The 26,010-nt window shown below is 39.5% G+C and overlaps 1 protein-coding gene across 2 annotated transcripts in view; it reads left to right on the forward strand.

Annotated features, from left to right (window-relative positions):
• The window catches only part of LOC132139496 (galactose-specific lectin nattectin-like), a 137,796-nt gene that overhangs the window by 91,817 nt on the left and 19,969 nt on the right, over positions 1-26,010 (forward strand). Inside the window, exons 1-3 of one of the 2 annotated variants that reach the window (XM_059547914.1) lie at positions 1,299-1,383; positions 1,588-1,677; positions 1,873-1,902. The exons of the other annotated variant lie outside the window; for it this stretch is intronic. Of the exons in view, the coding sequence (XP_059403897.1) occupies positions 1,620-1,677; positions 1,873-1,902 (88 nt within the window). The 5' untranslated portion in view covers positions 1,299-1,383; positions 1,588-1,619. Of the gene's footprint in view, positions 1-1,298; positions 1,384-1,587; positions 1,678-1,872; positions 1,903-26,010 lie in introns of those variants that run through there. 2 annotated transcript variants of the gene reach the window in all.

Here is a 26,010-nt window from a genome sequence, read left to right on the forward strand (position 1 = left end):
CTGAAGCTTCCGGCAGAACTTTGTTGACCCTGGAACCACACTGTGATTAACCAATCAGATATGAAGAAACAGTTTATAGCTTTTGTAAAGTTTAGGCTCACAATCAGTGTTAGGTTCTACATCAGGGTCAGTCACCTATAATTTCCTCTGATTTTAGGTATTACTAATGATTAAGTATGAGGAGGATATGGTCACGGCGCGGTAGAGACGGTGCCGTGAAGGAAACAGGGTCTGGGTGCAAATGCAGGGAAATTATATTTTAATGAGAACAAAAAAGGCCAACAAGGCCAAAAACAAAACAGAAACAAATCACAGGGACAAGAGCAGACGCAGCCAAAATGCAGACACCAGTATACATGAACACTTACAAATCACAATTAACATTAATCCAGCCAGACAGAGTGGTGTGAGAGTGGAGAATATATTGTCCGTGACAAAGGGGAACAGCTGTGTGTGTGAGTATGTGACAGGTGTGTCGAATTTGTCACCAGGTGTGTGTTATCTATTTTTCACATTCTATATTCCTACTCTATACTCACGTATTTAGATACACATAGTCTAAATTTATATTTTTTCATATATAATTATTTTTATAATAATTCAACGGCTCTCTGTCAATTATTCTATATGTATGTGTGTATATAGTTTTGCACTGTCTTGGCATTCATTGTGGACAGCAAAGTGAAAATGTTTTTCTCAATCACTATTTTCTATCAGTATGTATGTATGTTGTCCAGTTATTACAGAGGCATAAGAAAATTCCAAGATATAGAATATAAATAGAATCCTGAATTTCAGTTATTTTCCTTCGACAGAATAAAACTCACCAATCTATTAGGTAACGGAAATGAACATTTGAGGAACTAATGAATAGTTTTGATGAGCTCAAGGAGCCCCACAGCACAACGTGAATATGTACTCCCCACGTGATGTATGTTCTTCATCTCTCTTCTGATCTCAATGTAGAATTACAGACAAAACCCCTTTCCATTCTTGCTATAGCTGTGAATAATGCCTATAAACATAGTGACAGTGACCAAATGAAATGTCAAATTTGACAACATCCACAACACTAGAGAGTCATTATTAACACAATGTTATAAAATAACCAAGTCAAGTAATGTTTGTATTGATTTTAGGTTATGTAATGTGTGGTGTTGAAATCTCATTTCTTATCATAACTCTCCTGGTTTTCCTGTGTGGGATTAGGTTTAAGATAAGGATTTGTTGTGGGTTTTGGAGACAGGAACCAATCAGACAACAGTCTCCTCTGTGTATGAACCAAATAAAAATAGGGGAGTCATGATCTGGTTTTGAAGAGTCAAGCATTTGTTGTTCTGCAGAGAGCTACAGAGTACTTGGACGTGACTAACTTCATAGAGGGTGAGGTTTTTCAGCCGTTCAAAACTTTACACTTTACTGTTTCATAAAAGTGTGGCTTGAGTCAGTGGATCATTTGAAATGCTTATATATATATCCTTTCCATAGTGACGCACAGGGCTCTTGTACAGCTGGCAATATTGGAATGTGGACATTGAGAACAGGTTAATAATGAATAAAAACTGTTCTGTCTTCATGTTTTGTCAGGTGTGCAGTAGTACTGGTTGATTTCAGGAACAATGGCAGTCTGGCCTCTTTGTCTGTCTTTCTTTCTGCTCTTTGCTCTGGATGCTTCAGGTAATTGTTGTGAAGTGTATGTGGCCCAGTTTTTAATTTATGCAGTTTACCTCAAATCCCACAGAGTGTTAGTTTGGATTTAGACATAAAATTGTAATCTGATTATTAAAATTTTTAATATATATATATATATATATATATATATATATATATATATATATATATATATGTATTCTTTTTCTTTTATTATTTCAGAGGCAGCACCTCTTAATTGCAGAAGCGATGGTGAGATATTTTAGTGTGTTACATTTGTTCTGTCTAGTTGTAGTGACAAAAGCAGGGTCGTCACTGGTGAAAGGTGGTGATAATTATAGGGACCCACGGCTGTGGACAGAGCTCAAACACTGAACTGAGTTCTCCATCTGCACCTGAGTGAACAAAAACATAAACATACAAACACAAAAAGAGATGAAAAGCTTAATTCAGCATCAGTGCGCTGTGTTCTGTGCACACAGAGAGCCACGTCTCAGCCCTTCAACACCAAATTGAGTTTTGCTTCTTCTTGCTCTTGAACGGACAAATGCATAAAATATTATGTTGTACCTGTCTTAGCGGTCGGTTACCTCTTAAGTGAATGTAAACAGTTGAGAAAGAAATCAGATGGATTGTCTCTTAAAGTGACTGCACCTAATTTAGCAGCTGCTGCCGATGTCCTTATTTTAATCCAAGAAATCTAATGAGAGAAAATCTCTCACTGCGCTTCACTAAATTACTTTGTCATTTTAACAAGAACTAAACTCTTTTTCATTTATACAGTGAAGACTACGCAATGCTATTTTACATTTGATTATATGGTCTCTGTAACTGGACAATTACAAACTTAAACATTGTTTAATTTGTATCTTTGTTCTGTTTATTTCTTTGTGCTATTTACACATTTTAAACGGGGACCTGTACCCTGGTCAGACAAAGTGCGTATACATACAATATCAATCTGATCTCAGTTTAATGAAAATACTAAAGGTTTAAGGCAGCAATAATACTCACCTATCTTTCTTACAGAAACCTGTGAAAGTGGATGGTCTGCATATAAAGGTAGATGCTTCCGCTTTTTTAACTTTCCGCGTTCCTGGATTGATGCAGAGGTATGAGATGCCATCTTATCATAGGGATTCCTTCATTTCTAAGTCTTGAAATTTTCAGTTAGTTAACAATAGTTTTTATGTCCTACTCTCTTTAGAAACAGTGTTTGGGCTACGATGGGAACCTGGCCTCTGTACACAGTTATGAGGAGTACATCTTCGTACAGATCATGATTAAATATCAAACTCAAGAGACAACTGAGTCCTGGATAGGAGGCTATGACGCTGTTTCAGTATGTTTGTTTTACATTTGTTTAGCGTACTTGTCAATAGCCATTCTTTTTCTTTTTCTTTTGTATATTGTAGTTGTTTTTGAGTTATGTCATAGAATAAAAAGTAAGATTAGGATACAGCTGATATGTTTGGCATGGTAGGTCTACTGGTTTCTATAGAGAAACACAAACATGTTTTTAATGCGTTAACATCATGAACTTGTGATCCAAATGGTTGGTGTGAACATGTTTTTTTATATTTACGAATATCAAATAATGCCATGTAGGTGTGTGATGGAAACGGAGTGTCCTTTATGGTGTTCTGTTCACAGGAGGGAACATGGCTCTGGAGTGATGGATCAAAACTGGACCAAGAGATATGGGCTCCTTCACAACCTGACAATAGCAATAGAAACGAGCACTGTCTTATGATGAACTATCAACGTGAGTGTTTTAAATGTTTATGAAATATCATCACTATTTATATCTTTGTTTTATCTTGGAAATCCTTAGTAGCCTCAATTCCAATAACCAGCCGATTGTAGAACTGTATTTTAACTTCACCTAATGTTTATGAAATGGTAAAGGAATAGAATTGGCTGTATTACCTTAACAAGCATTACATTTTATCAGAATACTTATACTGTAACAATAATAGATTTTTTTCCTTCCTGCTATAGCCTCGAGTAACTGGAATGACAACCCCTGTCACATTAAAAAGCCTTATGTGTGTGTGAAGAAATAAACACCAATTTTTCATTTTTTGGTCAATTGCTCCTTTAACTAATTCTCCCTAATTTCTTTACTAGTGTGCAAGTAGAACTCAATAAATATCAAGCAGTTGCATTGAATTGTTTCTGTGGGTTTTTGTCTCATTCCACATATCAGATGTGCATTTTCTGAATGAAATTCCTGAAGATTTTCGGTAAACTTTGGATCTGCGTAAATAAAATTCAGCATCAGAGGTGCTTTGCTTTTGTCATGCCATTGTGTTATTATAGGAAATAAATAGAAACATTTGCTCATCGAGTTGTTATAAAACAAACTGTAAAATAATTCAAAGAGGAGTGTGCCAAAGAAAGATGTTTTTTGTCAAAATGTCTATTTCATGAAATTACAAAGCTTATATAATCAGAAGCAATACAAATACAAAATTCTTTATAGAGTAACCCGTGACGGTGATTGGTCCACATTAAGGAGATACTTTCATTTTTTTAACCACCCCAAAACTGGACTGGTATGAGATGGCAGCTTCGAATGTTGTTTCCTTCATCTTGACAAATTTCTCGAGTTGCAGTTAACTGCAGTCCTTATGTCCTCGTCTTGGAAAATATCTTTGGAAAGTAGTACTTCAATAGCACTCCTACTATTTGAAAAAATATTATATCAAAAACATCATTGTAAACAAAGACCTGGTTTAGGAGTATATATAGTATTTATGTACGTCTTATATTCATTTTTAATGTTTAATGTTGTTCAGCATGTCATGTTATCAAATTGAGAAATAAGTCAATGGCATTTCAGGAGCTAAGGGTCCAAAATGAGAAGGGTCTGGCTCCAGACATGCACCTGAATTCTCAGACACCTGCACTTCCACAAGTGACGTCCCTTGCAGTCTTTAAATTAATGAATCAATAAATCATTTTAAGAGCATGTCTGCAGCCAGACCCTCCTCATTTGGACACTTCACTCCTGATTTGCCAGCAAATACTCAGGAACCCGCACAAAACAGAAAACAGAAAACCATGCATTAAAACAATAAAACTTCAAAGAGAGCAAACAATATCTCTCTACACACATATACCCTTTCGCACATGAGTTTAAAATATTCTAGCTGAGCCCCCGGCGTGAGTTTTTTTAGACGACCGTTATTTTAGAGTTTACCGCCTTTGTTTCCATGGTGACGCGTCATGCTTGTCATGAAACACAACGCAGCTACAATACATCTGTATGCACATGGATCGCTTTTATTTAGTTATACCGGTTTTATTCAAAATATTCACAAACGTTGTTCTGACCTCTCTGAAGTAAATTAAGAGTTTGTTTTTTTAACATAATTGTGTGTGCAACAGTGCCCCCTTTTGGCTAACCAGCAGCAGTAGCTTTAGTTTAAGTTTCACTTTCGGTAGTAAATTTCCATCAACAGTCAATAGAGTGTGCAGCAGAGCAGAGTGCTAGTGGTGTTTTCTCCTGCTGCAATTTTTTTCTTCTACACTGTTGCTGTTGAGCTGAATCTCAGGAATGAGTCCAAGAACTACATTTCCCAGAATGCACCAGCAATCTGGCTGCTTGTCACCTGTTGTCATTTTCACTGATTTGGAACACCTGTTAAAAACCTGAGTTCCTCAGTCATTCAGACAAACAAACTTCACTGAGAAGACACTCCAAGTTCAATTGTAGGTTCAGTCCAAAGACGCCAATGGTCAGTGAAATGTTTATTTACTTTCATGGTGTTTGGAATGCTGTATAATATGTTGAAGCTATGTTTAATTGCTGTGTAGATTGTAGATTGGTTAAGTAACACATTGCAGCATTGACTTGTTGAATGGGTTCTTTATTCAATGTAAAGGCTGAAATGACTAATTCATCATAGAATACATAAAATGTTTAAACATGTAAACAATTAAAATTCATTATAAATGTTTAATTGAAATGGTAACATTTATTCTCTGTTTTAAAGGTTTACAACCTAATTTATCGAACCGACCAATCAACTGACAAAGCCAAAATAAAAATAAATTGATTGAGCTGGAAATTTGAGTCGTCCATGTGTCCTTTGGAACTTGAACAAGAGACTTGACAGTTGCCTTGGATACTATTTGTCCGTAAGTCCTGTACATATTATTAATTTTTTTTTTTTAAGTAATTGTACTTGGCATATCTTTGGTTTATTGGAGTATTCTCATGTCATATGACTAAACTGATGGTTAGCATGGCTATTAGTTTTGACTCAGCATTTCTGTTGCTGTAAGGTGTGTACTTTAGGTATCTGTATTGGTTTGAGCTCATTTCTGTTTGTCTTTTGCTCTTTGTTACAGTTTTACAGTACAATAAGAAAAGTAAAGTTTCTTTGTGGAACTCCAGTAAAGTTATGCCTTGTTTTTTTTCCGGAAGAACTTTACACTGTTAGCTAATTGTCGAGCTTTGAAGAAGCAACTCATTGCAAGGACAGTATAGTAAAAGGACAAGCGCACGGCCGGTACAACTGAACAAGGTTATGTGCAGCAACAATGAGTCTGCGGTAAGGCAAACAGTACTAGCCATCTTCACAGAATAGGAGTGTGCAAAAACAGCAAGAAGCTACTCAAAGTGCTGAAGCATGTGCAAAGTCAGTACAGTCACATGCTTCAAGACAGTCAAGTGGAGCTTCCACAACTAGGTTGCTGTGCTAAACTTCTCTTTGCAGAAGAAGAAGCCAGAATTATAAAGAAAAGCTGACCTTGAAGCGAGTCTCCATATATTAAAAAGTCAGAAGGCTGTTGCTGCTGCAACAGCAGAAGCAGCTGCAAATGAAGAAGATAAGTCTATCAAGAGTGAACTTAGTCCAGAGTTATTAGAGTTACATCAGTTCAGCTCAAACGCACCTCTGAATATGTCAGGCAACACTCAGAAGCACAATTTGCATTGCAGGTTGATCCACTAGCCTGCCACAAGGTGGTGCGTGCGCAGTGTGAAATAACCATGAAGGACGCAGACATTCATCATTATGAGAAAAACAGAGATGTTGAAAGCAGAAGAGCTCATGTCAAACAACCACAAAAAAAAAGATGAAGTTGACAAACTTTACTGCCCGGAACCTGCAAGAGAGTAATTTCATCCTCAAAGAAAGCCTTTATCCGAGACTTAAGGTGTGCAAGATGTAACAAAATACCTTATTCAGGGAAATGTTGAGTGCAGGTCTCCTGAAATTTGACGATCACCCTGAGAATTACTGGGCATGGAAGGCATTATTCCAAAGTGCCGTCCAAGATCTAAACCTTTCATCGAGGGAAGAACTGGATTTGATAACAAAATGGCTTGGTGAGGAGTCTGCAGAGCAAGCAAAGAGGATTCGCTCTGTGCATGTGTTCAACCCAACAGCAGCACTCAACTTAGTCTGGCAAAGACTAGAAGAATGTTATGGGTCATCAGAAGCAGTAGAACATGCTCTGCTGAAAAGATTTCCCTAAACTAACCAACAAAGATAATGTCGGGGAGTTAGGGGACATTCTTCAGGAGATGGAGTGCGCAAAAGAGGGAGGATATTAACCTGGCTTGTCATATTTGGACACAGCTCGTGGAGTAAATCCCATGGTGGAGAAATTACCTTACAGCTTGCAAGAGAAATGGGTAGCCACAGGATCCAAATATAAGGATGACAATGGAGTCGCATTTCCACCTTTTCATTACTTCTCCAGCTTTGTAAGACAACCGGCACGAGTGAAAAACGATCCCAGTTTTGCCTTTACATCCTCCAGCACCCAATGCTTGAAAATTGAGAAATACACAAGAAGTGGCAACAGAGCTTCTGTGACTGTACACAAAACAGATGTTCCACAAGATTCTATGACTATCCAGTGTAGCTCTGATGAGAAGATTATGGAAAGTCTTGATAAGCTATGTCCCATTCATAAAAAGCCCCACCTGCTAAAAAAAACAGGAGCTTCATAGCTAGGCATATTGACAAAAGAAAATCATTCCTGAAGGAGAACCGTATTTGTTTCAGATGTTGTGGGTCAGTACAGCATATGGCAAAAGACTGCAGAGTGACACTTAAATGTCTGGAGTGTAACAGTGAGATAAACGTCTCAGGGCTACATCCTGGTCCTCCTCCCACTACGACAGGGAGCCAAGAAGCCGACAAAGATGATGGCAGGGAGGTGAGTGGAAATGCTTTGACACCAGTGACATCCAAATGCACAGAGATATGCGGCAAATCAGATGGTCAACATTCCTGCTCCAAAATCAGTCCAGTGATAGTGTATCCTGCTGGAAAAAGAGAGGAAGGAAAGGAAATGTGTGCAGTGTTAGACGAACAGAGTAAGAAGTCACTCGCTAAAAATAAAATAATTCCTATTATTTTAAATATAATAATTTCATTTAAATATTTAAGCAACTAGTTCCATTCCTATTGTAAAATGAATATGGCTTTTGAATCAAAATTCCTATTAACTTGGTCACCCAATCTTGCTCTCATTCAACAGTGCACTACACAAGTTATCTTTTAGTAAAATCAAGCCCAAATCTCTGAAACTCTCTAATGGATTAACTTTCATACTGTGTCCCAGGGATAACAAGATACACATTTTAGATGTCTTCACATATAAGATATAAAGTTTTAAGCACATGCAATGTTTTAAATTAATCTATTGAGACAATTTATTAAATAATAAATGCATATCTTATCTTAATTAATCTATTATTATTTCTATATTCTGCACAGTCCATTTCTTGGAACATTTTTATTTATTTTTTCTCTAAAACATCATTCATACAATTCACTTTATTGTTTTTAGGGCTCATGCACTCATCCCTTCTTTTCCAGTGTAACACCAGCCACGCCCGTCTCCGCAACCTAATCACATTCAAGTGATGGTCCAGGAGAGGGGAGAGCACCTCTTGCTCCACAAGAGATAGAGTTTATTTTCTCATACAACCACAGCCAGTCACACAGAGACTTACATTAAAACATACATTAAAACAGACTACTGTACACTCCTCCAGAGTGACCCGTCAGTTCTACTGGCTCCTTCACTGATGCAGTTCCTCCATACAGTAAAAAAAGCAGTACTTTGCAGGAATTTTTGCCTTCCCGTATAGCCCTCTGGATCTCCCTTACAACTTCTACAGAGCGGTTTCCAAAGGACTTTTTCCCGCATTGTTTCTCGTTTATTGCTGTCCTTCTCAGGCCCAGTCTTCAATGAACACAGCCCCTTACATGCAATGTATTTCTGCCTACACCATTTAGTCTTAATTTGGGTCACCTATCAAGGCCTTCCTAACATTATACAAAATATGTGTATGCAGTTTTTCTTCTGGAATCAAAACCCTTTTTGTTTTTGTTCTTTAAATTTGGAGGAGCATTTTCGAGTGTCTATACCACCGGCCGACTCTGGCAAACAACATCAATTATATACAGTATTGTTCAAAATAATAGCAGTACAATGTGACTATCCAGAATAATCCAGGTTTTTAGTATATTTTTTATTGCTACTTGGCAAAGAAGTTAACAGTAGGTGCAGTAGATTCTCAGAAAACAAACAGGACCCAGTATTCATGATATGCACACTCTTAAGGCTGTGCAATTGGGCAATTAGTTGAAAGGGGTGTATTCAAAAAAATAGCAGTGTGTGCCGTTGAATGTACAAACTCAAAACTATTTTGTACAAACGTTTTTGTTTCTAGGATTTAGCAATCCTGTGAATCACTTAACTTATATTTAGTTGTATGACCACAGTTTTTTAAAACTGCTTCACATCTGTGTGGCATGGAGTCAACCAACTTGTGGCACCTTTTAGCTGTTATTCCACTCCATGATTCTTTAACAACATTCCACCATTTATTTACATTTCTTGGTTTTGCTTCAGAAACAGCATTTTTGATATCACCCCACAAGTTCTCGATTGGATTAAGGTCCGGGGATTGGGCTGGCCACGGCACCCAGCACCTCTGGACCATAACCCTCCCAGTCCACAAGATACTGAAACCCCCTGCCGCAGCGCCGCTCATCGAGTAATCTCTTAGCCGTATAGGTAGGAGATCCATCCACAAGACGAGGGGGTGGGGGGGGGGCAACTACAAGCAGGATTAAGGGCGGAAGAGAACACCGGCTTGACCCTGGAAACATGAAACACCGGGTGAACCCGACCAACAGTAGGAGGAAGCTTGAGCCTGATCGCCACCGGACTAACCACCTCGGTGATGCGGAATGGCCCAATGAATCTGGGTGCCAGCTTAAGAGAAGGTGCCCGGAGAGGCAGATCCTTGGTAGAAAGCCAAACCCGCTGACCACACTCATAGGCAGGAGGAGAGGATCGGCTGCAGTCTTGGTTCGGCCAGAGGTTTGGACCAAAATCCTTTCTCCCAGGTGCGACGGCAGTGCTGGACGAAAGCCAGGGTGGACGGAACCGCTGCGTCGGGTTCCTGTGATGGGAACAGAGGTGGGTTATAACCAACAGCACACTCAAAAGGAGACATACCTGACGCGGCCACAGGAAGGGTGTTATGACCGTATTCTGCCCAAGAGAGCTTCTGGCATCAGGAACTCAGATTTTTGGATGCTAGACAGCGGAGCATTCTTCCTAGATCCTGGTTGGCCCACTCACACTGCCCATTGGTCTGGGGATGAAAACCAGAAGACAGACTTGCAGAGGCCCCAATCAGTCTACAAAATTACCTCCAGAAGCGTGGGGCCCTAGTGTGATGCACTTTTTTTCCCTAGGTCCGACGGCTATGTGCTTCGGGGCCTTGGGTGAGGGGCCCCTCAGATGCCAGAATCTCGAATCTGGGGGCCCTACGACCTATCGTCTCCGAACGGTGGACGTCCCTCCTCCAATCAAAATGCGTACCAGTTTGGTGGACGTGTGCTCCCTTCTGTGACCCCTTTAACCCCTAAAGAAGGTCGTAGGGCCACCAAACTTTTCTGCCCGATCAAGGAAAGTCCCCATGGGGCAAACATACCAAATTCGGCCCGATCGGACCCCGGCGAGCCGTGTCTACCAAACCGCTAGTCCGAAAACATTCAAGAAAATTGAATGTGGGATTTTTTTTAGAAACCTTCCAGGGGCCCGAAATTTGGAACGGTGGCTTCTGAGTGCCCCTAGAGCGTGCAGTCAAAAGCGCGGGGCTCTAGTGTGATGGACTTTTTTTCCTTGGGTCCTACGGCTACGTACTTCGGGGCCCCTGAGATGCCAGACTCTCAAATCTGGGGGCCCCTACAACCTACCGTCTCCAAACAGTGGATGTCCCACCTTCAATCAAAACGCGTACCGGTTTGGTGGACGTGAGCTCCCTTCTGTGACCTTTTGACCCCTAAAGAAGATCGTAGGGCCACCAGACTTCTATGCCCGGTCGAGGGGATCCCCCCCGAGACACATATCCAAAATTCTGCCAGATGGGATCCTTGTGAGCCGTGTCCACGAACCCACTAGGCCGAACCCATTCAAGTAAATGGCAGGTGGGACTTTTTTAGAAAAGTCCCAGGGACCCAAAACTCAGTTTGGTGGGCCCTTGCCAGTCATGTCCACGAAACCGCTATTCTAATACTGGAGAATATGCATAAAGTTGGAATTTGGTTAATTTCCCCACATGTGGTGCATGTCCACCAGCAATTTATTTGACGGAATATGTGTCCACTTGCAGTTTATTAAATAGCAATCCAATATGAATATGTGGCAAGTGGGATATGTGTCCACTTGCTGTTTATTAAATAGCAATTCTCTTATTGTTAATGAAAACACCTCTACTGTACTCAGCACGCTCAGCAGAGTCCCTTTATGTAAGTTTTATCTCATAATACTGTAGAATATGCATAAAAATTTGTCCACGGGAGCACTACGGAGGTCCCCGATTAAGTTGTAAATGGACTTTTTTTTTTTTTAAGAACCTCCCAGTTGCCATGTATTCAGCACGCCCTTCCTAGTGGTTCCGTGGACAGATAATTTTTAGCGATATCGTGGTTGAATTGGATTCGTGGATTCCCTACGGAAAAGGGGGGTAAGTTGAACAGTCCCGTTGGCCTGTTTTCTAAAGGAGAAAGTGGATCCAAATTGATAATCCCTTCGTACCATTATGCGACCAATGGCAATGTATTTATATGGGTTTTTTTTCACGAACCCATTATATGTACTACCTCTCGGAAATCCGCTAGCTCCATTTTCAAGTCATCCCTGATTCTGTCTCAAAAGTTACTCAGTTCGGACTTCATCTCCACGGCCATCGTCTTTATATCTGTGCGGATAGTGGTAATGTTATCTTCCATATCCATTGCTGTTAATTTCGCATTCTGTCCAGCGCGCCATTACTCTCTCCTTGTTTTTTTGGCCATGACAACCGCAGTCGTTATTTTATCATTCTTCTCCACTTTCCCGGGCTGCTTTCCCTTGCCTTTCTTGTATTTTTCCTCTGCCATCATTGTTTGAATGAAAAAATAAAGCTTAATTATATTTAAATTGGGGAATAATCTCCGACCAAACGGTTATTGCGGCTATGCGTTTCTGTTTACCACCGGAAGTCACAACTATCATCTTTTGAGCGTTTGGAGAAAGAACTGGCAATGTGAATCAAACGTGCTTTTGCAGTGTTACAGTTCGAGAATCTGCTGAATCTCTCGGAGTTCCATGTGAACTTGGGAACTTCAGTAAGGTTTGTACACACGTGTATCTCAGAATCTAAGGCTGGATCCACAAGCTCAAATGATTCCTGTGATTCAGATCGAAACTGGGAATTATGCAAGAAGTGTGGGCCTGTGAGCCACGAAGTGGAACCTAAGAAAGCTGCAGGTACAGGTCTAGATCCGTGGTCTGCTGGGTTAAGTTCCGTGGGAACATATTGCCAATGTGCTGTGAACTGGATTTTAGGATTTGTTGAACTCTGTTGTTCACATAGACATAGAACCTCCGTGTTTGATTACAGACCCGACGTCAAAAACATTGGTATCATTTCATCTATAAATGCCTACTGTGTAAAACCCCACCTTATCTAAGATCACTAATCTGTAGAGCTACCCCCTTTATGAACCTTCTTTCAAGCAGGTATATCACTTTGACTGCTACTAAAGCCCGTACCTCCTTTGGTCGTCTTTCTTTCCAGTTCTCCGCTGTTAACGACTGGAATACACTTCAAAAATCTCTGAAGCTTGAATCCATTGTCCCGTTATCCACATTCAAATTATTATTAGCAAACACATTGTCAGACCATTGTACATGCTAATCCCAGCTCACACTTTAGTCATTAATATATGTGTTTGTACATTTTAATATACCATGGCAGTCTTTGTCTGTTTGATCTGTTTTGTCTTGTAATTTCATGTGTAACTTTTGTCCCTCGACGCTTTTATCTTGGCCAGGTCACCATTTGTAAATGAGAAAGTGTTCTCAATGTGCTTACCTGGTTGAATAAGGGTTAAAAAAAATAAATAAATAAAATGTAGCCTAGTACTACTTTACTGTCAGTGTAATACCAGATATAATCGAAGGTCATGTCCATCTCTTTCACAATCAACTCCGCAATCTCCACTGCTAATATGGCAGCACACAACTCCAGTCTTGGGATAGTAAAGTCTGGCTGTGGTGCTAATTTGGATTTTCCAAACAAGAAGTTAACATCTGTGTGACCATGATGATCTGTCACCTTCAGGTATCCTACAGCAGCAATAGCCTTGACTGATGTGTCCGCAAAAACACATAGCTCTTTACTCTGGACATCAGACAAAGGGATGGATGTGCAAACACGTGGTATTTGAAGCTCTTTTAAATCATGTAGAGAATTTTTCCATTTTCTCCACTCAGCCTCCATGTCCTCTGGCAAAGGTGAATCCCAGCTCTCACCTTGTTTTGTAAGTTCCCTCAACAGTAACCTCCCTTGTATGGTAACAGGCGCAAGGAACCCAAGAGGGTCATACAAGCCATTCACGGTAGATAAAACTCCTCTTCGAGTGAAAGGCTTGTCATCATCTGAAACATGAAACATAAAAGTGTCTGTTGCAACATTCCAGGACGCACCAAGGCTACGTAGGATAGGAAGACCATTTGAGAAAAGTTGCAGATCCTTTATTCCATCAGCACGATCTTCTGAAGAAAAAGCTTCAATCACTCTTGGACAGTTGGAGATAATCTTGTGCAGTCTAAGATTAGACACTGCAAGCATCTCTTGTGTATGTTTGAGAAGATTGATCGCCTCTGCCTCTGTAGCACATGATTTCAGCATGTCATCAACATAAAATTCCTTCTCCACCAGCTTTCTGGTGTCACTGCCGAAACGCTCTTCATATTCTATGGCTGCTCTCCGTAGGCCATAGATAGCCACTGCTGGTGATGGGCTATTCCCGAAAACATGCACACGCAATCAGTAATCTCACTGTTAAGGTCATTGTTTCTGTACCACAGGTAACAAAGATAATCCTTATGATCCTCCCTTACCAGAAAACAATGAAACATGTGCTGTATGTCAGCAGTAATAGCCACAGGCTCTTTACGGAATCTTATCAGGACTCCTAGCAAGCTGTTATTCAAATCAGGGCCTGTGAGAAGCACGCTGTTAAGTGAAACTCCCTCACAGGGCGCACTTGAATTGAAGACAACTCGTATTTTATTAGGCTTCTTAGGATGATACACTCCAAACAGCGGCAAGTACCACACTTCCTGACCATGTTGAAGAGGCGGTGCCATCTCTGCATGCTCATTTTTTTGAGCAAGTTGCCCATAAATTCCAGGAAATTAGCTTTCATTTGTGGTCGCTTGTGAAGAGTGTGTCTCAGTGCAAGAAGGGGGCATTATTTGGGCCATTAATTTGTTTGGGCACTTTGTGCACTTGAAGGATGGCATACATCCTCTTTGCTTTCTCTTTGTGTCCAGCTGGATATACAGAACTAGACAATTTTTTGAACAAGACCGTGCACTCAGACCTTCTCTGCAGACTTCTGTGCATCTGATTGGTCTCTCTCCCCGCCATGCTCTGAGGTAGGGGTAAATGCCTGTGATTTCCATGGTGCAGGACCTGGATGAAGAGCTGAAAGGTGATGGTCACTACCGCATTCTTTGCATTGATTTTCCACAGTGCAGTTTTTGGCGATATGGCCTGTAGAAGAACAGCAACGGTAACACACAGAATGCTCTTTCAGTAAATGCATCCTCTCTTGTAGAGATTTCTCTCTGAACCCTCTGCATCTTCTTAAAGGATGAGGTTTTCCATGAATTGGACAAATCTGATTTGGACTAACTGATATCTTTTTCTGTTCAGATTGTACTTTACTTGAGGTGCTAACTTGAGTCTTGTGAACTGATATTGGAATTTGTCTTTTGTTTCTCAAATTTTTCTCCTTTTCTCATATTTCGTATGAGGAAATGTACTAAAACTGGGATCTGTACGTGCCTTTGCTTTTGAGAGGACAAAATTTGCAAACACTGAGAAAGGTGGGATGCTCTTCTTTTATATTTAGATCCAAACAACATCCATTTTTCTTGAATATTATAGGGAAGTTTCTCAACAATAGGGTTCACTCCCTTAGAAGTGTCCAAATATGCCAGACCTGGTAAGTATCCCTCAAGCTTTGCAGCTTCTAGTTCAGAGAGGATGTCTCCTAAAACACGAAGCTTTTGTGGGTCTTTGTTTGTTATTCTTGGAAAGTTTTCCAGATTAGCAAAAAGAGCATGTTCAATTGGTTTGGAGAACCATATATTTCCTCAAGTCTCTTCCATGTCATTATCAGTGCAGCTGCTGGGCTTCTGATATGAACAGCTTTCAGTCTCCTTGCATGCTCAGAAGATTCTTTACCCAGGTGTTTAATCAAGAGATCTAGATTTTCTGCAGGTGAAAGACCCAGACCAGAAATTGCACCCTGGAAAGATGATTTCCATGCCCAGTAATTAACCCTTTAGGCACCAGGTTTTTTTTTTTTAAATGCTGGATTTTGACATCAAGATTTCAAAAGCTTGTGGCTTGAAAGGGCTTAAAGATAGGTCTACTGTAAATGAGTAAAATGTTGTGCATGACCGAAAGTTTATGTGGGGTGTAAATATATTCATCTAATTAGCATATTATGACGTCATCATGGACGGCCATCTTGAATCTCATAATATTCAGGAAATAGTAGATATTGAACTGATGTTTGAACTTAAATGCATGTGTTGTTGTTGTTGTTGTTTTTCTTTTTATCCTCTTTCCAAGTGATCAGAAAAGAGGAAACCAACAATAAAAAAAGAAAGTACTAAATTATAACTATATTACTATACTATATATTTGTAAAACACATCTGAACAGTAGTCTACTTTTTGATCAGTTCATCGGTAATATTCAGGAAATAGTTGATATTGATGTTTGAACTTATTTGCATGTTTTTTTTCTTTTTATCCTCATTCCAAATGATCAGAAAAGAGGAAACTAACAATAACAAAGGGGAAAGTACTAAATTATAACTATATGACAATACTATATATTTGTAAAACACATCTGAACAGAAGCCTACTTTTTGATAAGTTCATCAGTAATATTCATAAAACAATGGAAGTGGATGTTTGAACTTATTTACTTTTTTTTTTTGTTATCCTCATTCCAAATGATCAGGAAAAGAGGAAATCAACAGTAGAACTAGTAGCTATGGTAAATTATTACTATATTACTGTGCCATAGTAAAATGCATGTTTTTTTTTTTCATCAATTGACCAGCTATCTGCCCAATCGGGTAACTAGGTGACAAAGTTTATAGTTCTTCAGAGTATGGTACCTCTCATTGCATGGCACAGCGCACAAACCTACCCCACACTGACTGCACCTGTACTTTGTCTGCCGGCGGCCCTTAGAGCGTGTGCGATCAGAACAAACGACGCAATTGTCCGATCATCAGCAACGTGGAGCCAGTGGTGCTCAGTGAGCCTCTGTGGCATTTCCCCTGACTCCACTGAAGGCCTTCCTGCCTGGAATAGCCTTCCCTCCTGGAATAGCCCTCAAGCAAATCAGTAATAATATCCTGGACGAAGGCCTTCAGTGGCTTGTGCGGACCAGGAGCACACTTGGAATAGGTTATATGGGAATTCACCACACTGAAGATTCGATTGTACCATTTCCTAGAACGGTGTGGAAAGAGGTAGGTTTTCATCCTCTTCAAGTTTCCTTGAAGAGACGAGAGCATAGTGAGACGCTTTGTGTCATGCCATGCACATACTCCCAGTTTCCCATGTCTCATGAACACTGGGTCATCTCCTTTGCTCAAAGGCAACTCAGTTTGTCTCAGGCACCTAGGCATACCACGCCTTTTGCAGTTCACTGTCCCACACATACCAAAGTCATTATTTCCCAGCTCGTTTGCTATGGCTGGTGATGTGTAGTAACTATCCATGTACACCTCATGCCCTTTTCCTGTGTATTGGGCCATCAGCTGACGTACTATTAGATTAGTGGCACCTAAATCAGCATCAGCATCAACACTGGGGCCAGTGTACATGGACGACTGCAAAACATAACCTGAGCTGGCCTCACTCAACACATACACCTTGTAGCCATATTTGTCTGGTTTTTTAGGATTGTACTGTTTCAAAGTACTTTTTCCCTTGAATGCTATGGTCATTTCATCCAGAGAAAGCTCCTTGAGTGGACCATAAACGGCTGAGTAAAGAGGAATTATCAGTTTAATTACTGGACGCACCTTGAACAGCCTGTCATGACCTGGCTGACCCCTGCCCACATAATCATCATTGTTTGCGAAATGAAGGAAAGACAGACTGATCTCAAATCTGTTCCTAGACATCACTTTGTCAAACCCAGGTGTGTAAGTTGGCCAAAATTCTGCCCAGTAATCCTCAATTTCTGCCTTCTCTACCAACCCCATACACAAATGCAGTGCTAGGAAGGCCTTGATCTCTACAACAGAGACATCATACCAATTATGAAATCCGGAACTGGGTTTCAGCTGCTGGGAGTTTAGAAACTGATGAGCATATCTGTTGGTTTCATTTGTAATGAGGTTCCAGAAATCATCAGTCAGAAAGAGGGACAGAAAGTCTAATGGTGCAGCACTGGTCAAATCTTTCTCTCCTATATAACCAACAGGCTCATCAAAACGTTTGATCCAGTCCTGATACACTTCTTCATTTCTCAAAAAAACTCAGTCATCATTGTCATCGCTATTTCCTGCCCTATTTCGAGTAAGATCACCCCTGCTGCCAATTCCACGTCTCCCTGCTCCCACACGCACAGCACGGCCACATCTGTCCCGGCCACTCCCACCTCTTTGGGGCGCTGGATCCAAAGAACTAGTGTTACTTCCAGCCCTATTTCTCCTACCCCTGCTGCCTCTAGCAACAGCTCTCCTATGGACACTACGACCACGTTCACCCCTGCCACTACCATCCCCGTTGGTCATAGAGTCGAAATTATAATTTGTTTGTGCTTCGTGAACACTCGCGCCTTGCACAGCGGCACCATTGCGCTGCAAAGATGTTCCGCACGAAATGCGATCATCAGACGGCAGATCGTCAAAAGGAAAATATTCCTCTTCAGAGTCAGAATCGGCGAATAACATTTGCAGCACATCCTCACGGTAGGAGTTTTTGTTGGCCATTTGGTGATTTTTTTTTTTTTTTTTTTTTTTCTCTCACAATTACCTCAGACGCTCTGAACTGAACTGCTTCCGTATCAATGACACGAGAGCTCACTTGCTCTCGCTTGCTCTATTTGCGGTTTTTTTTTTTTTTTTTTGCAAAAAGGGTACAAATCACGTGATTAACCAAAATATACATAACATACAAAAACACAGAGGTAAACATAAAATAAAATAGCCAGGGGAAGCTTATAAGTCATTACAAAGTGAAGGAGGACCATATGTTTATAGTTTTAACAGCCTTGCTCTGCTATTTGCTCGAATACTTTGATTAGGAACATTACGTCATTTTTGTCTAGAATTAAAGTACTACATGTCTGCCATCTAGTGGTAGGGAAAACTAATGAGATATTACACCATATAAGGATCTACTGTCTATTTGATTAAGTATGACGTCTTGTTGCATTTTTGCGACTTTGGTGCTTAGAGGGTTAATGGGCTTATCATCAAAATAAGTAAACCCTGCTGACACGCGCTGTGTACGAGCTAGATACTTTGCGAGGTCATAGGTAATGGACTAGGAATCTCCTTTATCAGAAGGTCCATTCTGTATTTTGTAGCGACAAGGAGAAGCCTGCATTTTGGTGGCATCTTGAAACATGTCTACACCTAAAGTCCATGTTTTGTGAATTAATTGGTAAGTCCTTGAAATCAGTTTCACTTTTAATTGGACTAACAAATTGAGAAGATTGAAGTTTTGGTTGCATTTCTTTTTCTCCACTAGAGGGCAGTGTACCAATACTAATCTGAGATTGTGATTTTACATAATCTGCTGTACGATTTCTACTGTCCTTGATGGGAACAGGCACCGATACTCTATTGGCTGCACTACGTTCTGTTTCCAGAAATGCTTCTTCCAGTACCTTGGCTTCTGCTAAAGCAGCATCCTTTTCCTTCTCTTCTTGCAAAGCTTCCCATGTTGCTCGAAGACGTGCCTGTTCAACTTTCAATTCTATTTATTTTTTAGCGTACGCTGCTCTGGCTTGTGCGGCTTCTGCATTTGCTCGTGCCTTGAAAACAGCTATGCTGGATGCTCTTGAAGAACGTCTGGATGTTTTTGAGGAACGTGTGCTGACAGAGTGCACATCTTCAGCTGTGCCTTTAAGATCCACTAAATCTGTCTGACCTTCTGCCATAATTATATGAGACTTGGTCACATGCAAAAATTCAGGTTGATGTGGTAGAATCTTTGGAATATTTAGACCTTGATTCCACATGATTCATGAATGTCCTTCTTAGTCTGATGTAATAACGTCTTTTCACTGTACTGGCCTTATTACACTTCTGGCATCTAACTATCCAGTTAACTATAAGTTAAACAGTCACTCAAAAAAACATAAAAGTGCTTTATGAAGTTATGAATCAACTGTGAAACTGTAGAATACACAAAGGATACAATTACTAAGTATGAAATGATTAATTAACAATGAGTATGTAAAGACAATTAGGCTAATAAAATATCCATGGTAATGTCAAAATAACCTACTTAATCACACAATAAATTTAACACTATGTACTTACAGACGTTGCGTCTAACAGATGCGAAGAAGGAGGATGTTTAAGGATTAGTCAAACAGCTACCAATTTTGATGAACTACTGCAGTACTACTCGCATTTCCTGTTTCCTGAACTAAGAGATTATAGGTGACTACTTTTCAAAATAAATGTCCTCACTAAACAGTCTCATACAAAATAATACAAATTTCTAATAAATCAAAATCAATACAGTCCAGCACATACAGAGATGACAAGTGCCATAAATCAATCTGATTAGCCTTCTCTAAAAACACACATGACATGGCATGACATGGCCTTAGAAAATATATCATAAAATTTACAATTTTACAGATTCGATTATGACATTTCTAATGAAGTTTTGGAAGACTTGTGGCTTTAGCTACACTGTGTTTTTAAACTCATATCCTACATCAACAATTTTTTAATACATTTAAAAAATGTTTTTAATATTTTATTTTTGTTTTTATGTTTGAGCTAATATATCTCTATTATCATAATAGTCTGAGTAATTCTGATTCCTGAACAGTAAACTTTGAAGTGTCAGCTTTGTGAACAAAAATGTTGATTATGTATCTAGTCAGAAAGAATCATGAGCAGAAACCTTTTTATTTTGTTGGTATGTCATTTCTGTCTCCATGCCAATGCTGACTGGTAAGGGGTTTACTGACGGTAGTCTACGCACATGCACAGGCTACCGTCCTTTTTCTTGAACAAGACGATCGGGGAGGCGTAAGGGCTAGAACTTTCCCTTATCACTTGCGCTTCCAACAGGGGCTTAATATAAGCTTTTACAAAATCATATTCTAATGGAGGTATTCGACGATAGCGCTGCCTAACCGGAACATCATCAGAGAGAGGGATCTCATGTGCAATGAGGTTGGTGCAACCGAGGTCTCCTTCATAAGCAGAGAACACTGACTGGTATCTCTGAAGCAATGCTCTAACCTGAGCTACTTCTTCACCTGCCAACGTGGACAAATCCATGGCATCAATCTGATCCAGGACAGGGTTTACTGAAGGGAGCTGAGAATTCACATTGAATGTAGTGGACTTAACCTCAACTATATCTGTGGGCAAGCTGACCACCAAAACAGTGTTCAAGATGCCCAAGATGTTATGTGGATACATGTCACCGGGTGAAAACCTGGTGGTTCTAAAAAAAATTCTTATTGGTCTTAAATCTGGCTCTGTTGAGTGTTGGCCATAACGAGCGCCAGCTGAAGCAAATCAGCTGCGCTTCATTGAAGCACGTGATAAGGAAGAGGAGCATAAAAAGGGAGTGTTTGAGCAGTGTGCACGGTTGGGCAGGCAGTAGTGTGTGTGCTGACAACGGCGGTGAAGTAAGAAGGCTGAAGGTTTAATGCCAGATCAGGAGTTCTACTGTGAGATTTCCCGAGGCATGCTCACTTGGTGAGTTTTCTGAAGAAACCACGAACAGCAACGCAATGAAGTAAGTGAGAGGATTATACAGAAGTGAGAGAGGAAACCACTCCAGGATATTGAGTGACTCACCGAGGAAAAGTTAAGTGCACCCTTCCATTGATTACCTGTTGAGAACACCACATTTGAAGATTGACCATCACCAGTGTGCAACTAACCTTTGTTTGCGGGCAGTGTGTGTGATCTTGTTGACAGAACGAAGCGTAGTAATTGGAACAGCTGGGAGGATCGCTGTTGTGTTCATGCTGATCTTTTGAAACCATTATTCCTCGAGTCATCCACCCTACAGAGAGAAGAGAAACGAGTTGATTAATCACTGTGGAGATGAAGTGAGTTTGCAGTGTCTGAAAGAGTGAAGTGCACAAGTGTGAAGATTTACAAGAGTGATTTATGCACAAGTGTGGTGAGAATCAAACGACTGCGTTTCTTCTGAAACTTTGATGGATGAATATTGACTTATGACTGTGAAGATTCCTTCAAATCGATCTGTCTAAGCTGTGTCCAGGTTCCCACTCGAGTGTACGGTGTGGAGGGAAAGAGCTCAACGCACTCCGAGTATCACGCTCCACAAGCACTGTCTCTCACGTCCACGAAAGTCCAGTCTCACAAACTCTCCAAACGACGCCGCTTCGCTACGCACGGAACGAGAGCAGAGGCGGGTAAATTACCAAAGTCTTGTATCACTTGTTATTGCCTGATCCACCATTATTGTCTGTCCCTCGGAAGAGGTGGGGAAGCTGCTGTTCATTCGATCGGCTGCCCTAAGAACATCTTCACGCGCCGAATACTTACCTGCTCTGTCCGTGGGTAAAGCTGAAAGCGAGAAGAAGCCTCTGTCCATCCTACAAGCACTTTCTGACCAGACGAAAAGACGAGAAGAAGCCATTGTCCCACCCACGAGCCAGTAGAGAAGAGAAATATCCCTGGCCCCCTCAGTTCCTCTTCCCAAACCGGGTTCCAGCCACAAACATTATCAGCACTGTTTTTATTGTTTTAAATTAATAAAAACTTACCTTTTTAAAAGCCATTCTGTTGTCTGCCTCTTGGTGCCCTCTGGTGTCTGCTCCTCCGGAGTGTGGTAATTGTCCCTCGGCCCTAACATCGGTTACATACACATAACACCTTGCTAATTAACTCCACTGGTTAAAATTACAAATGACCTGCTTCTTGCGTCAGATCAAGGCTGCATCTCATTGCTAGTTTTACTTGATCTTAGTGCTACGTTCGACACCATAGATCATGACATACTCATAGATAGATTACAAAACTATACAGGTATTCAAGGGTAGGATCTAAGATGGTTTAGATCCTACCCATCCGATCGCTACCATTTTGTTTATTTAAATGGGGAGGCATCTCATTTATCACCAGTAAAATATGGAGTGCCACAAGGATCCGTCCTAGGTCCCCTTCTATTTTCAATATACATGTTGCCCCTTGGTAATATTATAAAAAAAATACGGAATCAGCTTCCAGTGTTATGCTGATGATACTCAGCTACAGTAGGTGGCCAGCCTATCTGGGCCTTACCGCCGCGCAATTCAGTCACGTGTTAAAATCATTCACGAAACTTTTTTTTTTTTTTTGCGAAAATGAATGTAATTGTAAAATGAGATAAAAGAAGGAAGTAAAACAACAATAACATTATGATATAACATTGTAATATTTAAAAAAAAAAAAAAACATTTTTACAATTTGTTAATTTTTAAAATGTAGGATAGTCTTAGGCTACAGTCTACTAAACAAAAATTAAAAGAAGACCTTTGCACAAAGGATCATATGCATACTATTTTTTTTATTAAACAGTAAATGAATATACGGCCTATGTGTATATATATATATATATATATATATATATATGATCCTGTTCGCCGGCCGGCTGAGTGCAATGGGACTTGGTGTCCGGTGCTCGGGTGGCGGGCTGGTCGATCCGCAGCTTTCTGGAGGAATAAGAGACACAACATTAGTTTCTGTCGCCTGGAGATCCTCTCTCCTCTGTCACCCTCAAGGCGCAGCATTTATGGTCCTCTCCTAAGTCGCTTCAGTTGGGACCGATCAGCCCGCTGTGATTGCGTGCAGGTGAATCTCCCTCGTTGCCAGGGCGACGCTGATAGGTGCCTGGGACACGGCTCACAATATATATGCTAAATGTTTTAATTTCATTTCAGTTCATTCTTGGTTTAACCCTTTCGAGTCGATTAACGCGGATACGCGTTTTGAGTCATTTTCTCCTGATAACCCCGAAAAGACCTTAAATTACACTTTCAGTTTTAATCGTACAGATAAGAGCAATACATCAATCGAATCTGTAAAGGGTCTACTTTTTTTTGGATACAGACATAATAACAACAAAACTTTGTGCACTTATAAAATAAAGATAACAAACAAGGTGTGCTGTCTGCAGCCTTTGTCTGCGCTGATCTTCTTTTACAAACAAGTCATTAAAATGAACTGTAACTCCGTGAATACTCAACGAAAATACATGGGGGAGATATCTATAGAAAGCTTGACATGTCTTTTTTTTAAACTAAACAAGTGCCGCCGAAAACAGATATTCTGTGATAAAGTAATCCATATGAAAACAACGCGATGTCTGTTTTTCAAGTCTCCCTTCATTATATCTAATGTGACCACGCCCCGCGCTGAACGCGCTATTCAGATTCAAACTGAAGCGCGCGGCTTGAATACGCCCATAACAGAAGAAAAAGCAGCAGGCCTGTTCTTCAAGTGTTTATTTTACTGTTTGCTTCGCGATGAGAGGAATAAGACATAATTCACCCCAAAAAGATGTCATGTGGTTGAGGATTTGAGAAATGGATTTCCTCAGAAAAAAAGAATGCAGCACTTTATTCAGCAGAGATCATAAACATGAGTAAGTCTCTTTTTATTTATTTATATACTTGTACTAGTTTTCACATAACGTGTAAACATTTTACTAGTTAGACTTTTTCCAAATACTTTTTCCAAACTATAATTCCTGACTAAATGTATAGTAATCAAGTGAAACATTATGAAGTTTCAATAACAATATACAATTCTATACCATTCAAAAGCTTGATGTAAATAATATAAATGTAACAAATAGATAACTGTCACAAATGTAAAAACATGCTTTTCTTTCAATTTATTCCCCCTAAAAACCCAGAAAAATATTCTCAGCTCTTTTCAACATTAAAAATAATGATAATAATAATAACAATAAATGTTTTTTTTGTAGAAAATAAGATTGTTAAAAGGATTCTGAAGGATTGTGTGACTGGAGTAAGGATGCCAAACAATTTGTTTGAAAGTCAGCTTTGATTGTTTCTAATAAACTGTTTAACTGCACCCCCAAGTGGATATTAAATTATGTTGTGGGATAATTAAATATATTCTAAATAAACTACAAACATAAAATTATATAGATTTATTTTGTTCTTGCATTCTTTCTTGTAACTCCTTCCTCTCAGTGGCACAGATGACTGAATGGCTCATTATGCAGCTCATTATGCAGGCCTTTGTCTTCTCAGGTGTAAATCACAATGATATTCATGGTAGTTGACGCCTACTCGCATATGACTTTTACCAACAAAAAGTGTCTTAGAAAATTTAAATCAATATATTGTTCTCTGTGAGTGAGTAAACAAGATGATTTTCACATCATTTAGAAAGAAAAATTCTAGGCTACAAGCTCCAGTTCTCAAAAATCCCGGGAACCATTGTTCTTTATGTGTTTTTTTGCCTTATTCAAGTGTTTTAACATTTTTAGTTTTTCACTAACCACGCATAATATTTTTTTTCTCAAAAACACAATCATGTACATACATGCATTTCTTATATTATTATAGCCCAGTTTGTGCTGATTACAGTGAGATTAGACTTTACCCATTTAGATATTTATAAGAAACTGAAAAAAGCACAAATGTCAGGGCATGACAAAACTTCTCCAGGCCCCAAAAATACCCTTAGACTCCAGAGGGTTAAAAAAATATTTAGGTTCCATTTGCAGAGCGAAATGGGAACGGTCCAGCATTTAGCAATAATTAGTATTAACTCTGTTATTATACAGTATATTTTTCAAGTGTTTTACCAACACTTTGCATTTTTGAATTATGCCTTATGTGTGACCAAAAATTAAGTATTATTGTTTCAGCAGATCGCGCTGGTGCCTCGCGCACATATTCACTGGAAACAGCAGTCATTCACCAGACATTCGGCGTGAGCACTTTGACATATTGTTAATTTTTTTTTTTCCATCGATACTGAAACGCATACAGCCTATTTACCTCATGAATAATAGTTAAGCTTCAAATGGGCAACATCATGAATATGGAAACGTTTGGATTTCTCCCGATTGAGAAAGCCCAACCTTACCTTATGCTTAGCTTTAAATTATTATTATTTTTTTTTATTAATAAGCCTATATTATTATATACTGCAATTATATTTATCCATTAGAATTATATATTTTTAATTATTGTTTTGTTCTGATACATTTGTTAAATTTAAAGGATTTGTTGTAAAATATTTTCTTATATTTTTTCCTCTCACAAACTCTGATTTATTTTTTAGCGTGTTTAAAAAAAAAACATGCAGCAAACGAAAATAGATGATTAATCCGTTAAAATGAAACCTATACACGACTTATTTTTTTCCTCTGACAAACTTAATTTATTTTTTAGCGTGTTTAAAAAATAAAAAATAAAGAAAACATTCAGCAAATGAAAATAGGCGATTAATCCGTTAAAATTTGTTACTCTTGCTTAATAGTAATTATAATTATTTTATACTTCAGAACAGAGCCTGGGAC

Source organism: Carassius carassius, chromosome 1 (genome assembly GCF_963082965.1).
Source record: "Carassius carassius chromosome 1, fCarCar2.1, whole genome shotgun sequence".
NCBI classification, from domain to species: domain Eukaryota; kingdom Metazoa; phylum Chordata; class Actinopteri; order Cypriniformes; family Cyprinidae; genus Carassius; species Carassius carassius.